The sequence below is a fragment of the Pan paniscus genome, chromosome 10 (genome assembly GCF_029289425.2).
Source record: "Pan paniscus chromosome 10, NHGRI_mPanPan1-v2.0_pri, whole genome shotgun sequence".
NCBI classification, from domain to species: Eukaryota; Metazoa; Chordata; class Mammalia; order Primates; family Hominidae; genus Pan; species Pan paniscus.
The window spans coordinates 65,037,371-65,059,954 of NC_073259.2; the positions used below are offsets into that span (position 1 = coordinate 65,037,371).

The window sequence follows — 22,584 nt, forward strand, 5'->3', positions numbered from 1 at the left end:
GCTTTTCTATCTCTCACACTAGAATGTAAGCTCCTAGAGGACATATTCATGTACTGATACATCCCACCTGGTACATAACAGGTATTAAATATTTGTTTGAATGAATGTAAGTAATGGGGTTTGAAAATCTGATTATCTGACAGAAATACCAGGCATTTGATTCCATTGCAATAACCAGTAATTGTGAGTTAGGAATTACATAACTTTCTAAAAATAAAAATAACAAATGAAGCTAATCAAAAAAAGACAGTGGTTTAAGCTGTCATTGCACTGGTTCCCAGCATCTTAGTGAAAGACCACAATTGTCATCCCTCTCACTGTTATGAAACTATAATAGGCTGGGCACAGTGGCTCGCGCCTGTAATCCCAGCACTTTGGGAGGCTGAGGCGGGAGGATCACCTGAGGTCAGGAGTTGGAGACCAGCCTGGCCAACATGGTGAGACCCCATCTCTACTAAAAATACAAAAAAAATTAGCTGGGCTTGGTGGTGGGCTCCTATAATCCCAGCTACTTGGGAGGCTGAGGCAGGAGAATCGCATGAACCCAGGAGGCGGAGATTGCAGTGAGCCAAGATCGCGCCACTGCACTCTAGCCTGGGCGAGAGTGTGAGACTGTCTCAAAAAAAAAAAAAAAAAAGGAAACTATAATAATTATTATTTTGGCTCAGATGAAGCTATTCTTATTAATTTTCAAAATTTTTTTGATATTTAATCGCTTTACCAAAAAAATCAGTAATCTGTTGATGAGTTACTTATTTTCCAATTTCTCTCCTTCTCTACTCTAGGCTCTGAGAAGCTGACTTTTATTGACCGCATAAACGGGGATGCTTTGAGCTCTAACTTCTGGTTGGCTGAAGCAATGACAGCCGACAGCAGGACATCAAAAAGGGAATGAAGAATGGAGCTTGAAGGGTATTCCTGTAGCCCCTTCCTGGCTGGATCACAACAGGCTGGCTAGGTTGCCTTATCAAACTGAAACCGCCTTTGCAAAATTATCACTGAGACGGTGAAAGAGTTTTAACTTAACCAACTCCATCTTGCTTCTAACCTCCTTGTTCATTCCTGGGCATAGGCTGAACTAACTTTGAGAGAAACTTATAGTTTAAAACAAAGATGATAACAGCCCTTTCCCAAAGCAGACCTCCTTCTTGCCTGGGGACTAGATTCCCTCTGTATGACTAACATTAGCTACAAGATTAGAAATTATGGTTTAAGAGTCATGCAACTGGAGGCTTCAAGATTTTCTTCAAATATCTCAGTGCTTGAGATATTTTGCAGGCCCTGCAATTGCCGGATCAGCTGGCACCACCCAGATGGATAAACTGGCTAATCTGATCTTGTGGCTCCCACCCAGGAAGTGACTCAGCACAAGAAGACAGCTTCAACTCCCTATGATTTCATTTCCGGCCTGACCAATCAGCACTCCCAATCAGCGCGGTGACTCGCACCTGTAATCCCAGCACTTTTGGAGGCTGAGGTGGGTGGATCACTGGAGGTCAGGAGTTCGAGACCAGCCTGACCAACATAGTGAAACCCCGTCTCTATTAAAAATACAAAATTAGCCGGGCTTGGTAGCACATGCCTGTAATCTCAGCTACTTGGGAGGCTGAGGCAGGAGAATCACTTGAACCCAGGAGGCAGAGGTTGCAGTGAGCCAAGACAGCGCCACTGCACTCCAGCCTGGGTGACAGAGCAAGACTCTGAAAAAAAAAACACACAAAAAAAACTCTGCTCCCCAAATGCTTGGGGAGACTGATTTGAGTAATAATAAAACTGTCTCCCGCACAGCTGGCTCTGTGTGAATTACTCTTTCTCTATTGTAATTCCCCCGTCTTGATGAATCAGTTCTTTCGAGGCAGGGGGCAAGGTGAACCCCTTAGGCGGTTACAAATTCAAAGGCCACAGTTCCTTTCAGGTGGCTTCACCTGTGGTCACTCTGGCAAGGTTTTGGTTTTGCCCTCCAGGACTAGAAGAGGTAAGGGCTTCCTGCTATTGTAGCGCTACGGTATTACCCTTGCTCTGCCCTAACTCTGTCCACACCTTTGGGAACAGCTCCTTTATTAACATCTCCTTGTTTCTCCTGTTTGAACTTGCCCAACTCTTAACCTGCTTGGATCCTGAGTCATCCATTGTATGACTCAGACTCCTGAGAATTTGAAAGTCATAGATCTCTAACCTAGAAACAAAGCAAGTGTTTCTAGCCAATGGGAAATTTTAACAATGTATAACAATCCATGAGCATGGGCACTGTTATTTCCAATTTGGAGTGTGATATTATAAAACAAGCTATGAAAAGAAACTAAATAAAAAGACGTGTTATTTTCTCAAAGGACACTTGGAGAGTTAAGAGCAATCCTATTTGAAAATAACCTACACATGGTAGGATAATAAAGTAGGGGCTCACTTGGCTTAGCTCCGTTCTGTTCTTGCGAAAGCACACATTCATATAAATAAGATATACTTGTTTTATATATATTTATTATATTTTAAAACATGGGTCCACATACAGCTCATATATTACATTATGAATTAACAGCATGATTTAAGAAAAGTAATTTTGTTAATTATTTTTATAAAACAAACCCAGAGGCCGGGTACGGTGGCTCACGCCTGTAATCCCAGCACTTTGGGAGGTCGAGGTAGGTGGATCACAAGGTCAGGAGTTCGACACCAGCCTAGCCAATATGGTGAAACCTCGTCTCTACTAAAAATACAAAAAAATTAGCCTGGCATGGTGGCACATGCCTGTAATCCCAGCTACTTGGGAGGCTGAGGCAGGAGAATTGCTTGAATCCGAGAGGCAGAGGTTGCAGTGAGCCGAGATTGCGCCACTGCACTCCAGTCTGGGTGACAGAGCGAGATTCCATCTCAAAAAAAAAAGTAAAGTAAAACAAACCCACAGCAACAATCTATGATAACGTTTACTTTGTATGGTAGCTATGGTAGGAAGTGGAGGAGATTCTGAGCTAGAGGAAACTATATTAAAGTGGGCACAGCAAACAGAGAGGAGAAAAGGAAAATATCTTGCCCTTAGCCTAACCCTGCCTACAAATCACTTACCATACACTAGAAAAGACTTTCATTCCCAATAACTTTGCATTCAAAGATAAACCATGAATAGCGGGAACCTCCTAAAAGCCTTGACTAACGGGAAATCCTAAAAGCTTTGCCTCCAGAGATAAGCCACAAAAACAAGAACATCCTGTTTTCCTTACCACAAAACAGGAACATCTTGTTCTTATCCAATTGGAATGAACTGCCATATCTGAGCTATAAATATCTGCCATTTCATCTGAGCTATAAATTCCTCTATTCTATTTAGCGAGCCACTCTCTGAAAGTCTGATTTTCTTGAACTGCAAGTAAAAATGTCTCTCTGTGCTCATATTTGTCTTTGAATTTTATTTTGACAAAGGGTTCCTGAACTGATTTTTGGGGGTGGAAATCCTGAAGTTGGACGCACCCAGGGCTGGCTTCATGGGTGGGCAAAATGTGCAGTCACACGGGCCCCACTCTGGGTTTAGTGCTCTGCTATCACCATCTTAAAATTCGTAATTTCTTTGTTTTTTTTTGAGGCAGAGTCTCACTCTTGTTTCCCAGGCTGGAGTACAGTGGTGTGATCTCGGCTCAGTGCAATCTCCGCCTCCTGGGTTCAAGCAATTCTCCTGCCTCAGCCTCCTGAGTAGCTGGGATTACAGGCACCTGCCACCACGCCCAGCTAATTTTTTTGTACTTTTAGTAGAGTTTCTCCATATTGCCCAGGCTGGTCTCGAACTCCTAACCTCAGCTGATCCGCCCACCTCGGCCTCCCAAAGTGCTGGGATTACAGGCGTGAGGCATGTGCATTTTAGCTTTCTAGATCAGGTGAGGGCACATGGACAAATGGCTCAAGGGTCAAATCCAGTCCACTGTCTGTTTTTGTATAGCTTGCAACTTAAGGATGGCTTTTACATTTTTCAGTGGCTGAAAAAGATCAAAAGATGAGTATTTCATGACAGTCGAAAATTACATAAAATTCAAACTTCAGTGTTTAGGATAAGGTTTTATTGGAACACAGACCCACCCATTCATACTGTCTATGGCTAATTTTAAGATACAAGTTGAATAGCTGTGACCAAGCCAGCATGACCCACAAAACCTAAAATATTTCTTGTTTGGCTCTGGGAAGCTAAAAGACAACAAAGAAAGAATTCTCCAAAGATACTGAGTTTCTTTGGGAGTGAACAAAAAGAATTATAATCCAAGATGTACAGCTATGGCAAGCCACGGGTCTGGAGAAGGGAAGAATAGGGGGAAGATTTTACTGGTAAAGGAGGGAAGTTCACATAAACGTCTTGGAAACAAAGTTGATTGGTTCCCAAGGCTCAAATCAAGAATTGGAGTCCGTTCATTGGTGGAGGTCCTGCTGCTGGGCCAAACGTCCTTTCGACAGTATCTTATCTGAACTGCTGCAGTTTTAAAGAATATTTAGCAATAAATCTTGTCATAGAAATGTGCGCATATTTGCAAAACAAGCAAGTTGTGCAAAACATTAAATGCATGAAAGACGTGAAGAAATTGTGGGTTGTTTGGTTTATTTTTTAAAGTCCTTGAGGCAGTTCTTTCTTTCTTTTTTTTTTTGAGACGGAGTCTTGCTCTGTCGCCCAGGCTGGAGTGCAGTGGCACGATCTCGGCTCACTATAACCTCCTCCGAGTTAAAGCGATTCTCCTGCCTCTGCCTCCTCAGTAGCTGGGATTACAGGCGCCCGCCACCACACCCGGTTTTTTTTTTTTTTTTTTGTATTTTTAGTAGAGACGGGAATTTCACCACGTTGGCCAGGCTGGTCTCAAACTCCTGACCTCGTGATCCGCCCGCCTCAGCCTCCCAAAGTACTAGGATTACAGGTGTGAGCCACGGCGTCTGGCCTTGAGACAGTTCTTATCTCAGACATACAAGCATGAGTTTCCTTCCTTTCTGGTCTCTAGGCTCCAATTTGTCTGGGTCTGACAATAGTTACTTCTCCTGGAATCTGCAACTTTCAGAGCACTTTATGGAAAAAGTCGGCCAACCCCTGCCCTACACTCACTCTTGATCACTCTCCAGTGTAGCCATCCCAAACTATTTGCAGACCACCCTTTTCTCTCTGATCTGTATCCCACCCCCCCCAACCATGGGTGCTTCCATAGAACTAACCCCATCTAAGCATTTAACAGTTATTCTAATTGCCCTTTTACTTGTCTGACCCAAGTGTTCGCCACTCAATCCTCAGCACCCAGCACGATCCCTAGCCCTCGTTCAGCGCTTAATAAATCCATGTTGATTGAATGTGCAACATCCTGAACAGGCGAACAGCAGTGGGTTCCAACTTTCAAGGAGCTTAAAAAAGGAACTCAGCATATAAACAACAGACTAATCTACAAGGAAGAATGAGGGGGGTGGAGGGAGCACTAAAAAGCAGCAAGTACTCTGCAGCAGAACCAAAGACAAAATTCCACCTAAAGGTGCCCTTTCTTCAGGATCCTTCCTAATTTGAATACAGGTTCCCTTCTCCTCCATGACGAAATTCTTAGTGAGGTTACTTGTTGGTACGCAGTGTCCTCATCTGTAAAATAAGGCTAAATAATTACGATTTCACCGGATTATAATGAATATGGTTAAGTATTGAACTAAGGCCTAGAAAGCACGTAGCTCAGTGCACGCTTCCTAGAAAGTGCTCAGTAAACTCGGATCCTCTAACACGCTCCGTTTGATGTTAATGGAGTCCGTATCCGAGCGGGTCTCCAGTGTGCATCGCCAAGGATATGGCCCAGCATCCAACGCATCCTTTTAGTAAGAGTAGCGACTTCTCAGCGCTCCCTTCGCCCCAGGAGAGTTCTCGGCTCGCGGCGTCGCGGCGGGGCTGCGCGCTGGGCTGAACTCCCAAGAAACCTCCTGCAGCTGAACCGGAGCAGACGCCCGCCAGGTGAAAGAACTACAACTCCCGTCACGTTGCATCCGAGTTTAGGGCCTCTTTATAGTTTATCACACCCAGCCTCTTCCGCGCAGCCCTCAGTGGCTCCGCCCCAAAGGGGGCTCTCTTCTTTCCTTGTGGAGTCCGAAGCGTGGCCACGCCCCGGTCACCGGAAAAATCCGTGTGACGTCACAAAAACCTACGCGTCGCGCGGTGGGCGGGAGTTGGCGGACGGTCCCTGGCTGGGTTCTGGAGGCCCTGGGACCGCGGAAGAGGCTTCAGACGCTGCAGCGATGCCTCGCCCACGGCGGGTCAGTCAGCTCCTGGATCTGTGAGTCTACCCTGTCCCGCCTCCCTTCGCGCCGCCCCAGCACCTCCTCCAAACGGCCAGGCCCTGCGCTGCTCTTCCTCCCCGCCCCTTTCCCCCCCCCCCCCCGATCTCTGAAGAGGCCCCGCGTGTGTTTCTGTCCCTGGGTTCCTGATCTGTCGTTTCCTGGCTGAGGACAGTTGTGCAAAGTGGGTCTCTTGGCGGGCTTGCCCCTCCAACACTCCGCTGCGCGAGGAGCGTCCATTCCTCAGTCAGCCTTGACAGCTCGGCGCCCCGGCTGTTACTGGCAGTGGCCTCTCTCTTAGCAGCTAAAAGCCTTGGTAGAAAAAAACACAACGCTAGATGAGGTTCTCAAAAGCTTCTAGCAGAATTCCACCGCTGTAACTGGAATAAACATTGACAGACCCTGGGATAAAGGTAACAAAGTGGTTAAGACCACGGATCCCTGGCTGAGATTGCTGGGTTCAGCCCCCGGCTCTGCCATTCACCAGCCACGTGACCATGGACCGGTAACGTAACCTCTCCCTGTGCCTAGGTTCTTTATCTATAAAATTTTTGTGATAATAGCACCCATCACATGGAGTTGTCCTGAGGGATAAATTTAAAACATGTAAAACCCTTATAAGGATGCCCAGCAAATAATAAACACCACTAAGTGTTGTTGTTATTATTATTTCCTACCAGAAATTGTACGGAAATGGAAGTTACAAGGGCAATTGCGTCTCTCCAGGAGCTTTCAGTCCGTTAATATTGCCATGTAAAAAATAGACATCTTAAGGATAAGGAGAACAATCTCCTTAATCTACTGAAGGCTTTCTGAAACAATGGCATCTGATATTTTACATTAAACTTGGGAGGCCGAGGTGGGAGAACTGCTTGAGCTCAGGAGTTCGAGACCAGCCTGGGCAACGTGGCGAAACCCCACCTCTACTAAAGATACAAAAATTAGCTGGGCACGGTGGTTCACGCCTGTAATCCCAGCACTTTGGGAGGCCGAGGCACTTGAGATCAGGAGAGTTGGAGACCAGCCTAGCCAGCATGGCAAAACCGCGGCATGTACTAAAAATACAAAAATTAGCCAGGAGTAGTAGTGGCGCCGGTAGTCCCAGCTACTCCGGAGGCTGAGGCAGGAGAATCGCCTCAACCCAGGAGGCAGAGGTTGCAGTGAGCTGAGATCGCGCCACTGCACTCCAGCCTAGGCGACAGAGCGAGACTGTCTCAAAAAAATAAAATAAATAACTATAATATATGTAGAATAATATCACAAGCGGGAGAGTAACAAACTTTTGAAATTTCTAATAAGGAAAAGAATAGGAGAAAGCTTTGTCAAGGGGGTTATTTTTGAACATTGGTAGTATCTGACGGTTGCAAATGGGAGGAAATGTATCGGAGAGAGTGAAATAAAAAGAGTAAAGGTTTGACAGGCAGGAAAGGTAGAAATATGAGAGAAGACCAGAAAGTAGCGCTCCAATGTGAATGGAAGATACAATATGAATAGCACAGTAGTGAGACATAAAGCCAAGTCATTGGGAATAGAATCTTAGGAACCAGGATGAAGTAAGAGCATTTACTCTTTTAGTCATGGGGAGCTATCAAAGGTTTTAGAACTGTACTGTGAGCAGAGAGAGATTTGAATTAGGCAGAAGTTGGAAATAGGGAGACACTTAGAAGACTGTTACAAAATCTTAAGAGGTGAAGAGCCCAAACCAGGAGACACGTGAAGATGTTCTTTGCAGAATTATTTCTGGTGGCATGGAGCTGGAATGGGAGAGTTACCATGGAATATTATGCAGCTGTTAGAAAAGCAAAGGGTAGGCCAGGCATGGTGGCTCACACCTGTAATCCCAACATTTTGGGACCCTGAGGAGGGTGGATTGCTTGAGGCCAGGAGTTGGAGACCAGCCTAGGCAACATGGCAAAACTATGTCTCTACCAAAAATAAAAAGTTAGCCAATCTCATAACCTGGTCTCAAAATAAATAAATAAATAGATAAATAAATGAAAGAAAAGCAAAGGGTAGATTCATTTGGATAGAATTTTAAAACACAGTGCTTAGTGAAAAAAAGAGGAAACAGACTAACAATGTTAAGAAAAATTCTTCAGAACTTGGGGCTAAGACAGGGATGACTACATGATCTTCATTGTCATGCTAGAGTGTGGTCCCTAGGTAAAGGTCCATATTTGCCCTTAGAACCTAATTTTGTACCCTTCTGGGACAAGGTACAGTCTGAGACTGGCAGTTGGTCAGCAAGCTATTTCTGGTTTGTAACAAAGTAAGAAGCTTGAGCCAGACTAGTAATTAACTGTGTCACTAAGCACATTATTTAGTCCAGCTGATGAGGCTTTCTCCATGAAGGAAACAGGGCTTGGTTTATGTTCTTGCATAAACTCCTTATCTCCTCACTGACCAGCACTTTAACACTGCTTTAGAGAATCCTTTGGATCTGGGACATGAATAGTTTTGAATAGAGGGACCAAGGAAAGAGAAGAATTAGAAATTACTCTTTTAGCTGGGGGCCGTGGCTCACGCCTGTAACCCCAGCACTTTGGAAGGCTGAGGCAGGTGGATCACCTGAGGTGGGGAGTTCGAGACTAGTCTGACCAACATGGAGAAACCCTCTCTCTACTAAAAATACAAAATTAGCCGGCCGTGGTGGTGCATGCCTGTAAGTAATCCCAGCTCCTTGGGAGGCTGAGGTGGGAGAATCGCTTGAACCTGGGAGGCAGAGGTTGCGGTGAGCCGAGCTTGCACCATTGCACTCCAGTTTGGGCAACAAGAGCGAAACTCCGTCCCCCCCCCCCGCAAAAAAAGAAATTACTCTTTTAGTTTTAGCTTCGTTGACAGGTAGAATGGTGATTAGACTATTATGGAGGAAGAAGTGTCTTATGGGGAAAATGAATCAGAATATCCAGTAGAAATATCAAGCAGGCAGTTAGAATATAATTTTGAATCTGAAAGAAAGATCAAGGATTAGGCTGGGCGCAGTGGCTCATGCCTGTAATCCCAACACTTTGGGAGGCCGAGGCAGGTGAATCACTTGAGGTCAGGAGTTCGAGACCAGCCTAGCCAACATGGTGAAACCCTGTCTCTACCAAAAATACAAAAAAAATTAACTGGGCATGGTGGTGCACACGTGTATTCCCAGCTACTTGGGAGGCTGAGGCAGGAGAATTGCTTGAACCCAGGAGGCGGAGCTTGGAGTGAGCCAAGATGGTGCTACTGCACTCCAGCCTGGGCAACAGAGTGAGACTCCGTCTCTAAATAAATAAATACATAAATACACAAATAAAATGAAGAGAGATCAAGGATTGAAACTAAGATTGGGGGTATAACTTTGTAGATGATAGGAAGCCATGGTTAAGTTTAAAAGAGGGCCATAGAGAGAAAAAAAGAAAGTCAAGGACAAAATTTTATGTAACACTTACATTAGAAGCAGTCCATGTTGCCAAAACTCTTTTATTTGTTAGATCAATTCACCATATGATGATTTGGCCAAATAGTAATAGGTTGTTTCTTTTAAGTATAAAACGTAGAGCAACTAATATTGGTTGGGATATCCACCCATCTCCCCAATTGTTTTACAGCTTTTAAAGATTATAAGTTTTAGCTGACTTCTTTTCATTTTGTCTTGAGAAATGAGACTGCCTGTGCCAACTGTGGGGCCTGAGAATCAACACCACTTATGTCAACCTAACTTTTTGCTCTAGGAAATTTTTGCAAATCAGTTTATCTAAATAAACAGCTATCAGGACAAACATTTTGATTTTTAGGACCAACATTATGTTTATCTGGACAGATTGCTCATCAAGGCTGGCTTTTTGTGTCCATCCGTTTTAAACTAAGTCACAAACTTTGCCTAATCCTTACCCATTCACCACTGTGGGGGGAGAAGCACCCACTTAAACTGGTGGCGTTTATATCCCAGAAACTTAGGTATACTTTTGCCTAACATTCCTCTATTGAAATGCTACCAAAACCCTGTCAAGATGATCTCCCTTGCTGTAGTAAATGTAATACATGATTTGACAAATTTAATCAATTTGTTTGACCAGCAGGGTTTCTGGATGGGCTTTGTGGCCATTCAATAGTCCTCCCAGAATTTTAAGAACTATTTGATTTGTTTCTGTCCCAACTCCCTGCTATTGCAGCTGGAGGGAACTGGAGCAGAAAGAGGAAACCATTTACTTTGGGAAACACATGGTACAGCCTCTGCACTGCTGAGCTCAGAGAAGAGCATACTAAAGGGCTAAGATGAAAGAGACTGGGAGAAAAAGGTGGCGGTGGGGGGCAGAGAGCCATGTTGTAGGAAAAAGGTAACATATTGAAATATACCTGAAATCTTGCATAAAGCAAAATACAGTAGTCTCTCCTTATGTGCTGTTTTGTTTCGGCAGTTTCAGGTACCTGCAGTCAACCATGGTAAAAAATATATATATATATGTTAAATGGAAAATTCTAGGAAGAAACAATTCATAAATTTTAAATTATGCACCATTTTGAGTAGCATGATGAAATCTCATGCCACCCTGCCCTGTCTGCCCAGGATGTGAATTCTGCCTTCGTTCAGCATATCCATGCTGTCCATTTAGTAGCCTTCTTGGTTATCAGAGCTATTGTCGCAGGGCTACTGCATTCACATAACCCTGATATTACTTAACAATTGCACCAGAGCACAAGAGTACTGATGCTGGCATATTGTTACATGTATTTTTTATTTTTCCACCCAATCCCTGTAGATGTTGTTATAACTGTTCTATTTTATTGTTGTTGTTGTTCATCTCTTACTGTGCCTAATTTATATATTAAACTTTACCACAGGTATGTCTGCATAGTAAATGCAGGGTGTATATATAGGATTTAGGATTCAGTACTATCCATGATTTCAGGTGTCCACAGGGAGTCTTAGAATGTTTTTCCCATGGATAAAGGGGATCTGCTATATAACAGGAGTGATTGTCAGTCACTTCAAATGCTTTACTTTTCTCTAATCCCCTACTCACAGAGGTCATGTGCAAGAGGAACAAGAGCATTTTTATAAAGTTTACACAGACTTACCTTGTTTCCTTGCTTGACTGGTGTGGGTCACTGTAGGGGTACTTGGTGAGCAGTATCCTCAACCAAGTGGTAGTTATCTTTGTTATCTAGGGCAGGAGTTGGTAACCTTTCTGTGAAGGGCCAGATAGTAATATTTTCAGCTTTGTAGGCTACACACCCTCTGACACAGTTACTCAGCTCTGCCATTGTAGAACACAAGCAGCCACAGACAACACATAAAGAAATGGCAGCAGCCTGAGGATGATAAGGGGTGTGAAACATCTGTTGAATACCTTGACTATCGGCTCATTGTTGAGCAACCTTTGCAGTAAAAGACCTATCATTGTCAGAGTGAAAGTGGTCTGCTTTGGGAGGCCGAGGCGGGTGGATCACGAGGTCAGGAGATCGAGACCATCCTGGCTAACATGGTGAAACCCTGTCTCTACTAAAAATACAAAAAATTAGCCGGGCATAGTGGCGGGCGCCTGTAGTCCCAGCTACTCAGGAGGCTGAGGCAGGAGAATGGTGTGAACCCAGGAGGCGGAGCTTGCAGTGAGCCGAGATCGCAGTGGTCTGGAAAACCAAAAACATAACACACTTTGATCAGTGTGGCTGGAGTTGGTTGATCAGACTGAAACCATGAAACCATAACCTGAAAAAATGTCAACAACTGTAACACATTAACAATAGCCCCAGGGGTGGTGTGTGTGTGGGTGTGTGTTTGTGTGTGTGTCAGTCAAAGGCAGTGTTCCAATAAAATTTGATTTCTTTCTTGTTTTTTGAGACGAGGTCTCACTCTGTTGCCCAGGCTGGAGTGCAGTGGCCCGATCTCAGCTCACTGCAACCTCTGCCTCCCAGGTTCAAGTGATTCTCCTGCCTCAGCCTCCCAAGTAGCTGGGATTACAGGCATGTACTACCACACCTGGCTAATTTTTTGTATTTTTAGTAGAGACAGGGTCTCACCAGCTTGGCCAGCCTGGTCTTGAGCTCCTGACTTCAGGTGATCTGCTTGCCTCAGCCTCCCAAAGTTCTGGGATTACAGGTGTGAGCCACCGTGCCAGGCGTAAAACTTGATTTCTGAAAACTAGCAGCTGGCTACGTTTGTCCCACAGGTCATAGTTTGCTGACCCCTGATCCAGGTTTCAGTACAACAAGAGAATCCAGGTGGCTGAACCAGAATTAAGTTTGAATTTCCTAAGTTCCCTTTTGCCAGACTGCCACCCAGAGAGTGTACCAACCAGGCTGACTTGGAGTCATTGTTTGGAGAAAGAAAGCTGCATATCATGCCCAGGAATTGTCAGAGTGGAATCCCAGAATTTCAGACTAAGTCTAGCGAACCCTCCCCTTTTCATCCTGATCATTGTATAGGAGGCGGCTAGGAGACTATGAACCCCTTCAGGGTGCCTTTTTTGTGACCAAACTACCTTACTAAGATGCATGGACCAGGAGAGTGTGAAGGAGGTAGAGTCAGAAATTTCTTTTAGTGGATTTTTTAAAAGTCCGTTTTACTTCTTGTTGGAGCCAACACCCTAAGGATGATAAGGGGTGTGAAATATCCGTTGAATACCTTGACTTATTGGCTCATTGTTGAGCAACCTCTGCGCAGTAAAAGACATATCATTGTCAGAGTGAAAGTGGTCTGGAAAACCAAAAACATAACACATTTTGATCAGTGTGACTGGAGTTGGTTGAACAGACTGGAACAATGAAACCATAACCCGAAAAAATGTCAACAACTGTAACACATTAACAATAGCCCCAGGGGTGTGTGTGTGTGTGTGTGTGTGTCAAAGGCCTGATATAGTCAACTTGTCAGAAGTAAGAGGGACCACACACCATAAAATACGGTCTATTTCACTGAGACAAAACAGGCTGACTTTTGAAAGGAAGCACAAGACCAGCATGCAATGGTAGCGTCAGATACATGTAATCTTTACTCTGTTCCTAGGCCATGATGGCAGATAATGTTGCTATGTGCAGTGTGTTGTTACAGTGTGCAGACTGCTGATCCTGGCAGCAGTGGCAGCAGTCTGGATGGTGTATACTTGATTAGCAGCATCATTGCAGTCTATTCCATTAGAGAATGAGCCATTACCATGGACATCTGTCTGATTCTCTGCTGTGATTTGTTTTCACAGTTCACAGTCCTAAAGAGGAGTGTCTATAATCCACTAGTTTGTTTTCTTCCAAGTGGCAGACCAGGTAACATTGTTAACAGCCCAAGAGTCAGTAAAAATATAATATGCCTTGACCAAGGACGTGTTGTTTGTTGACTAAGGCAGATATTGGCAAACTTTGTAGGCTCCACCTGCAGTGTCACTTTAGCCTCTCTTCCCCACTGAAGACTTTACCCAGACCCCATCAGTTGCATTTGGTTGCCTTTTTCCCCTAAGGGATCAGAGACCAAGGAGCTTAATGTGTGCCCAAGTTATGAATTATAGCAACAGCCAACAGGAGACTGCTGTTCACCAGCTGGAAGTGTGGGGAATGCAGAGTGGCAGGGAGGTTGGCTCACAGGGAATGCTGAGGGTGTTGAGGATGATATTTCCCTCTTGCTGTCCACTCCTGTATTGATGCCACCCCAGTATTGATACCTGAGCATCAGATACCCAGCTTCCTCCCCTGGGTACCTCCCATTGAGCATCCAAACCCGGAAGTCCTTCTTTTTCTGCCCCAGTGGAAACCGCTACATTTTACTCCATGGTCCTTGATAATTTCGGCCACCCATATGCCCAGCACCCCATCATCCTCACCAATCAAATCAGACTGTCGCAGGAGCCAGATATATAAGCAGCTGGCTTTGCACTGTTAGGCAAGGCTCTGCATTCACTTTTGTTTTGAGAGACTGCTCACCTGTGGCTCAACCAAATAAATGAGGCTGGTCTCAAACTCCTGGACTCAAGAGATATTCCCACGTTGGCTTCCAAAGTGCTGGGATTATAGATATGAGCCACTACACTTGGCCTACAATTCTGCTACAATTTGACTTCTAAGTCTATACACAATTGAATTGAAACTGGGTACTCAAATACTTGTACATGAATGTTCATAGCAGCATTATTCACATTAGCCAAAGGTAGAAAAACCCAGACAGATGTCCATCAATTGATGAATCAATAAACAAAATGTGGTATATTTGTATAGTTGAATGTTATTCAGCTGTAAAAAGGAATGAAATACTGATACATACTACAATGTGGATAAACCTTGAAAACATGATGCTAATTGAAGGCAGCCAGACACAGAGGCCACATATTGTATAAATCCAGATAAATCAATAGTGACAGGAAGCAAATTGGTAGTTCTGAGGTATTACAACCCATAATTGGTATTTGTGAGAAAAAGGAGGAATGGGGATTGACTTTTTTTTTTTTTTTTGAGACAGAGTTTCACTCATGTTGTCCAGGCTGGAGTGCAGTGGCACGATCTCAGCTCACTGAAACCTCTTCCTCCATGGTTCAAGCGATTTTCCTGCCTCAGCCTCCCAAGTAGCTGGGATTACAGGCACCTGCCACCACACCCGGCTAATTTTGTATTTTTGGTAGAGATGGGGTTATACCATGTTGGTCAGGCTGGTCTCGAACTCCTGACCTCAGATGATCCACCTGCCTCAGCTTCCCAAAGTACTGGGATTACAGGTGGGAGCCACCACACCCGGCAGGGACTGACTTCTTAATAGAGATAAGTTTTCTTTTGGGCTGGTGAAAATGTTTTAGAACTAGATACAGGTGGTAGTTGCACAACATTGTAAATGTACAAAATGCCACTGAAGTGCACACTGTAAAATGATTAATTTCATATTATCTTTCATCTCAACTTTTTAAAAGAAAAAAGAAGTAAAGCAATGTATGTTGACAATGTCAAATGACAACGGAATGGAAAAATTAAATGTAGTATATTCACACAATGAAATATATGTATACACACATACATGTATCATCTATATATTATAACATATATTGAGAACGAAATGAACTGTGGCCGCATGCAACCACTTGAATAAATTGCACAAACAAAAGGTTCCATTGTATAACTATATTGTAATTCATTCTATTTACTGTGGATGGTAATTTGAGTTGTTTTTAGTTCTCTCTGTTACAAACAATGCTGCTGTGAGTTTTGTTGTCTACATCTTCTGACTCAAAAGTGCAAGGTTTTCCAGGGTTGATACCTCCAACTGGAATTGCTAGATCTTAGGATCTATACATCTTTAGCTTTACTAGATAAGGCCAAACAGTTTTCCCAGATGCTTGTACCAAATTACATGCCTACTCTCAGTGTTTGAGAGTTCCTGTTGACTACCATCTTGACCAACATTTGATGTTCTCCATACCTTTCTGAAGTATTTGAAGTCTCTAAAGAGATAGGGAGGCTTGATAAAATGCTACATAAGTTCTTACAATCACTAGATCTACAGTGAGCAATACAAATAACATATTGTATATTCCAGAACAAATATAATTTTATATGTGTATAATTGTATATATTTTTACTTCCCTAACAAAATGTCTAACCTTTTCTCTACATTTTTGAAATTTCTGAAAATTTTGCTTTTCTGATCCTAGTGATGCTTAGGAAAGATTTTATATCATTAAAAAGAAATTGGGAGGTCACTTCCAAGATGGCTAAATGGGAACAGCTCCAGTCTGCAGCTCCCAGCAAGATTGACGCAGAAGATGGGCGATTTCTGCATTTCCAACTGAGGTACCTGGTTCATCTCACTGGGACTGGTTGAACAGTGACTGCAGCCCACAGAGGGCGAGCTGAAGCAGGGCAGGGCGTCGCCTCACCTGGGTGCAAGGGGTCGGGGGATTTCCCTTTCCTAGTCAAGGGAAGCTCTGAGTGACTGTACCTGGAGGAACGGTACACTCCTGCCCAAATACTGCGCTTTTCCCACGGTCTTCCCAATCGGCAGACCAGGAGACTGCCTCCTGTGCCTGGCTTGGCAGGTCCCATACCCATGGAGCCTTGCTCGCTGCTAGCACAGCAGTCTGAGATTGACCTGGGATGTGGGAGCTTGGCCGGGGGAGGGGCGTCTGCCATTGCTGAGGCTTGAGTAGGCGGTTCTATGCTCACAGTGTAAACAAAGTGGCAAGGAAGCTCACACTGGGCGGAGCCCACTACAGCTCAGCAAGGCCTACTGCCTCTCTAGATTCCACCTCTGGGGCAGGGCATATCTGAACAAAAGGCAGCAGACAGGTCTATAGACCCAGGCAAACAGGGTCTGGAGTGGACCTCCAGTAAACTCCAACAGACCTGCAGCTGAGGGGCCTGTCTGTTAGAAGGAAAACTAACAAACAGAAAGGAATAGCATCAACATTAACAAAAAGGACATCCACACCAAAACCCCATCCATAGGTCACCAACATCAAAGACCAAAGGTAGATAAAACCACAAAGATGGGGAGAAACTAGAGCAGAAAGCCTGAAAATTCCAAAAACCAGAACGCCTATTCTCCAGAGGAACACAACTCCTTGCCAGCAAGGGAACAAAACTGGACAGAGAATGAGTTTGACGAGTTGACAGAAGTAGGCTTCAGAAGGTTGGTAATAACAAACTCTCCAAGCTAAAGAAGCATGTTCTAACCCAACACAAGGAAGCTAAGAACCTTGATAAAAGGTTACAGGAACTGCTAACTAGAATAACCAGTTTAGAGAAGAACATAAATGACCTGATGGAGCTGAAAAACACAGCATGAGAACTTCATGAAGCATATACAATATCAATAGCCAAATTGATCAAGCAGAAGAAAGGATAGCAGAGATTGAAGATCAACTTACTGAAATAAGAGGCGAAGACAAGATTAGAGAAAAAGGAATGAAAACGAACAAAGCCTCCAAGAAATATGGGACTATGTGAAAAGACCAAACCTACGATTGATTGGTGTACCTGAAAGTGATTGAGAGAATGGAACCACGTTGGAAAACACACTTCAGGATATTATGCAGGAGAACTTCCCCAACCTAGCAAGACAGGCCAACATTCAAATTCAGGTTGAACAATGAGAACACATGGACACAGGGAGGGGAACATCACACACCGGGGCCTGTCGGGGGGTTGGGGACAAGGGGAGGGAGAGCATTAGGACAAATACCTAGTGCATGCAGGGCTTAAAACCTAGATGACAGGTTGATAGGGGCAGAAAACCACCATGGCACATGTATACCTATGTTACAAACCTGAATGTTCTGCACATGTATCTCAGAACTTAAAGTAAAATTAAAAAAAAAAAAGTTAACTATAAATCTTAGTTACCAAGAAATCCCAGTTTCTGATACTGCCTCTTGTGAATTAAATAAGACTGAATTAAATTAGACTGTCTGTAGACAGATTAGAAGGCACCACGGAAGAGTCTTGAATTAAAACAAGTTTAAAGTAACTTGACACTAGAGAAGAATTTATTTAATCTTTCTTCATAACAAATGTGTTTATCCAGGAATACCATTTGACCCAGCAATCCCATTACTGGGTATATACCCAAAGGAATATAAATGATTCTATTACAATGAATGTTTGCTTATTGCACACATATGTTTATTGCAGCACTATTCACAATAGCAAAGACATGGAACCAACTCAAATGCTCATCAATGATAGACTGGATAAAGAAAGTGTGGTACATATAAACCATGGAATACTATGCAGCCATAAAAAGAAATGAAATCACGTCCTTTGCAGGGACATGGATAAAGCTGGAAGACATCATCCTCAGCAAACTAACACAGGAACAGAAAACCAAACACCGCATGTCATAAGTGGAGCTGAATGATGAGAACACATGGACACAGGGAGGGGAACAACACACACCGGGGCCTGTGGTTGGGGGGAGCAAGGGAAAGGATAGCATCAGGACAAATAAACAATGCATGTGGGGCTTAATACCTAGGTGTATATCCCGGAACTTAAATAAAAATGTAAAAAAAAAAAAAAATCAGTTCCTGGTGGTTTGTAAGTCAAAAAGGAAAGGTGAAACAATAAACTTAGTGAATTCTTGTAGAAGAAAACATAGGAGAATATCTTCATGAACTTAGCACAGGGAAAGTTTATGAACAGGACAAAAAATCACCTGCTGTAATGGAAAACACTGATAAATTGGACTGTATTAGAATGTACTTCTCTTCAGCAAAAGACATGATTAAGAAAGTGGAAAGGCAATCCATGGAATGGGGGAATATATTTGCAACGTATATAACAAACAGAAGGTTCATATCCAGCATATAACAGGAATTCCTATATATCAGTAAGAAACATAATTAACCCAAAATGAAAGAGGGCAAAATACTTGAGTAGATACTCCACAAAAGAGGATATCCAACCAGACAATAAAAAGATGAATGTGTACCCATATTAATCAGAGATTGCAATTTAATGCCACATTGCATTGCTATTATATACCCACTAAAATGACTAAAATTTAAAAGATTAACAATGCCAAGTGTTGGCAAGGATATGGACCACAAGAATGCTCATTCACCAATGGTAGGATTGTGATTGGGTACAACCACTTTGAAAAACTGGCATTAAGCTAAACATATGCCTACCCTATGAGCCAGCAGTTCCACTACTAGATATATACACTCAGTTGAAACACAGATACGTGTGTACCAAAAGACATGTCTAAGAATATTCATATTGATATTCATAATAATAAAGAGTTACAAACGACCCAACTGTATATTCACTGTAGAATAAATTGGTCAAACAACAGAATATTATACGTTAGTGAAAATGGACATGAACAACGTGAAAATGGAAATGAATAATCTATAGCTACATGTAACGATACAGATAAATTTCACAAACATAATGTTGAGCAAAAGAAACCATGGAAAAACGATGGAGCAATACTGAAATCAAACAGAATAGTCTCTAAAGTGGAAAACATGAATACGGATAAAGAGAGACATTACTTAATGATAAAAGGAATATTCCACAAGAAAATATCATGAATTTGCAACTAACACCAGTCTTACAAAAAGGAAACCTGTCATGTAGTTTAGTCAAATTTAGTCACGTTAGGAAACTTAATAAACTACTCTTACATTTTATAAATACAGAAAACAGCTCAGAGTGTGGTCAGGTGGCTCAGATCTAGCAGAGTTTTCCTTATCCCAGTGGATTTTGTAGAATACACTGCCAGTCTCTTGTCTTTCATTCATCATGGCTACTTCTGATATCCAGATGAAAGCACTGGAGAAGTGTGCCTCAGGCTAGGCTTTTGAGCTGATTCTCAGATACCATCAAAAGAATCCATCCCAGAGTTCCTTATTTCCCCTCCAAAGAAGAAAGATCTTTCCCTGGAAGAAATTCAGAATAAATCAGAAGCTTCAGAAGAAAGACACAAGCCCTGCGAAGCTGAGTTCTTGAAGCAGCTTGCTGAAAAATGAGAGCAGGAGAAAGAAGTGCTTCAGAAATCAATAAAAGAACAGCTTCAGTGAAATAGCAGAAGAGAAACTGACCCACAAAATGGAAGCTAACAAAGAGAACAGGAAGGCGCAAATGACTACCACACTGGAGTGTTTGCAGAGAAAGATAAGCACGTTGAAGAAATGCGGAAGAGCAAAGAATCCAGAGATCCTGGTGATGAGGCTGAAGCTGACTAATTTGTTCTAAGAACTGACTTTCTCCCCGCTCTTCTTCCTAGATATTCAGACTATACTGGCCAGTGTCATTTTATTTTTTGCTCCTGACAAATATTCTAGAAGCTGATGTAGGACTAGATAGGTAAATCCAGACTGTACAATGTTGTTTTAGGAGCTAAAGGGAAGAAACTGAAAGAGTTTTACTCTTTTTCTAAAATGTTGGTCTTTCTAACATAGCTATTTTTCTTGTTGCATCTTTGCTACTTCAGTACACTTGGGTTAATGGCTAGTACTGTACTGGCTTTGTGAAACATATTTGTGAAAAGAGTATGTAGTGGCTTCTTTTGAACTGTTTGATACGGAATATTTGTTCATTTTTTAATCCCAATTCTGTCCTAATTTTACCAGATGCTACTGGACTTGAATGGTTAATAAAATTGCACAGTGTTGTTGGTGGCAGTGACTTCTTTCTGTTCAGGTAATAAGTTAAAAAGATCCTCCTAGTTTATATTTGTTTCAGGTAGAGCTTTTAGGTCAATGGAAATAACCAGCATACACATTACTGCAAAGTCTCTGCTTTTGAGTTTCTTGCTCCAGAGTTGTTTGTATTGTCTTCTACAATCATTGCTTTGTTTCAATGCCTGGACCCTGATCAGCTGTTGCTATATTCTTTCAAATGTTTATTTGCAAACAATCTTTTTTGTTCTGTGTTCCTGTTTAAAAAGCAGATTAAGGCCGAGCACAAGGCTCATGCCTGTAATCCCAGCAGTTTGGGAGGCCAAGGTGGGAGGCTCACTTCAGCCCAGGAGTTCAAGACCGGCCTGGGCAACATATAGAGACCCCATCTCTACAAGAAATACAGAAAATTAGCTGATTGTGGTGGTGCATGTCTGTAGTCCCAACTACTTGGGAGGCTGAGGTAAGAGGATCACTTGAGCCTTGGAGGTTGAGGCTGCAGTGAGCTGTGATTGTGCCACTGTACTCCAGCCTGGGCAACAGAGTGAGACCTTGTCTCAAGATAAATAAATAAAAATTTTAAAGGCAGATTAAAGGCACAAATGGTGTTTCTAGAGAACAATTTAGAGGGAATCTTAAGATCCTAGTTGGAGATATCTGGTGGTTTGCTTGCTTTATGTTACAGGTGGAGGTGTATTCTAATGCTTTCCTGCCGTAAAAGCTATAATTTGAGAATTGGAAAATTTTTTGGGCTTTTTTCTTTACCCCCGACTCATAGTACAGCTTTGAGAATATAATAATATTAAAAAAGCTTTCCATGCTGCTGTAGCAACTCCTGTGAAATGATTTAAGAGAACTTTATTTATATTTTAAAAATCAATAATTTATTTATAGATATATGTATTAGTATTAAAAGTATAATTAAATAATGGACAGGAACTATTTTTAAAACTTTATGGTAGTAATTGTCTCTACAAACAGAGATACATAGAGTAAACCAGTCAACTATATAAAAGTGGCTTTAATTTTATCAGAAAAAATTTTTTTTCTTTTTTTGAGACAAGGTCTAGCTCTCTCACCCAGGCTGCAGTGCAGTGGCACAATCACAGCTTACTGCAGCCTCACCTCCTGGACTCAAACAATCCTCCCACCTCAGCACCCCCGCACCCCAGGTAGCTGGGACTACAAGTGAATGCCACTACACCCAGCTAATTTTTGTATTATTTGTAGAGACAGGGTTTTGCCGTGTTTCCCAGGCTGGTCTTGAACTCCTGGGCTCAAGTGAGCCTCCTGTCTCAGTCTCCCAAAGTGCTGGGATTATAGACATAAGCCACCATGCTCAGCCTTAATCAGAAATGTTTTATGTCTTGAGATGTCTGACACAAATATGATAAAAGAGTAACAAAATTCTAGGTTTGAGGTACATAGATGTATATCACCCTGTTTTATATTTCTGTATTTTTGAAATTTTTTATTATAAAACAACAAGCAAAAACTTGCAGAAATGAAAAGAAGACTTGATTTTAAATTACAAATATCATAAACTAGAAATTCCACATTTAGTAGAAAAATAAGAATATAGTAGAATTAGATAATACTGTAAATAAACATATATACATTAAACATATTTATGTGCAAACACATATACATACATGGAGAGAGATACTTATACACACATATATATATATAACACACAGAGAGAACATTACATCTCTCACATAGATAATATACATTCTCTGAATCTATAGAGCATGTATTTGGCCACAACAAAGAGCTCTTACAAATTTGTCAACAAATAACAAAATGGTCCTCAAAAAACTAAAAATGGAACTACCCTATGATTCAGCAATTTCACCACTGGGTAAATATCCAAAAGAAAATAAATAAATATATAAAAGAGATACCTGCACTCCCATGTTTATTGCAGCAGTATTTGTAATAACCAAAATATGGGCCGAGCATGGTGGCTCAAACCTGTAATCCCATGTTTATTGCAGCAGTATTTGTAATAACCAAAATATGGGCCGAGCATGGTGGCTCACACCTGTAATCCCAACACTTTGGGAGGCCGAGGCGTGTGGATCACGAGGTCAGGAGTTTGAGACCATCCTGGCTAACATGGTGAAACCCCGTCTCTACTAAAAAAGAAAAAATTAGCTGAGCGTGGTGGCATGCACCTGTAGTCCCAGCTACTTGGGAGGCTGAGGCAGGGGAATTGCTTGAACCCGGAAGGCAGAGGTTGCAGTGAGCTGAG

The 22,584-nt window shown here is 42.5% G+C and overlaps 1 protein-coding gene and 1 pseudogene across 4 annotated transcripts in view; both read left to right on the top strand.

Annotated features, from left to right (window-relative positions):
* Window positions 1-4,625: 4,625 nt before the first annotated feature.
* AMN1 (antagonist of mitotic exit network 1 homolog) overlaps window positions 4,626-22,584 on the top strand; it is a 59,601-nt gene continuing 41,642 nt past the window's right edge. Inside the window, exons 1-3 of one of the 4 annotated variants that reach the window (XM_034936071.3) lie at window positions 6,143-6,240; window positions 15,858-15,996; window positions 20,283-20,352. Coding sequence is in view for 2 of the 4 variants with exons in the window: in XM_003813733.7 (XP_003813781.1) it covers window positions 6,223-6,260 (38 nt within the window). In the remaining 2 variants the exon portion in view is untranslated. Of the gene's footprint in view, window positions 6,261-15,857; window positions 15,997-20,282; window positions 20,353-22,584 lie in introns of all 4 variants that reach the window. The other 3 variants (XM_003813733.7, XM_008966313.5, XM_063593098.1) reach the window with 3 other exon arrangements.
* LOC117975461 (stathmin-like) lies at window positions 16,010-20,262 on the top strand (annotated as a pseudogene).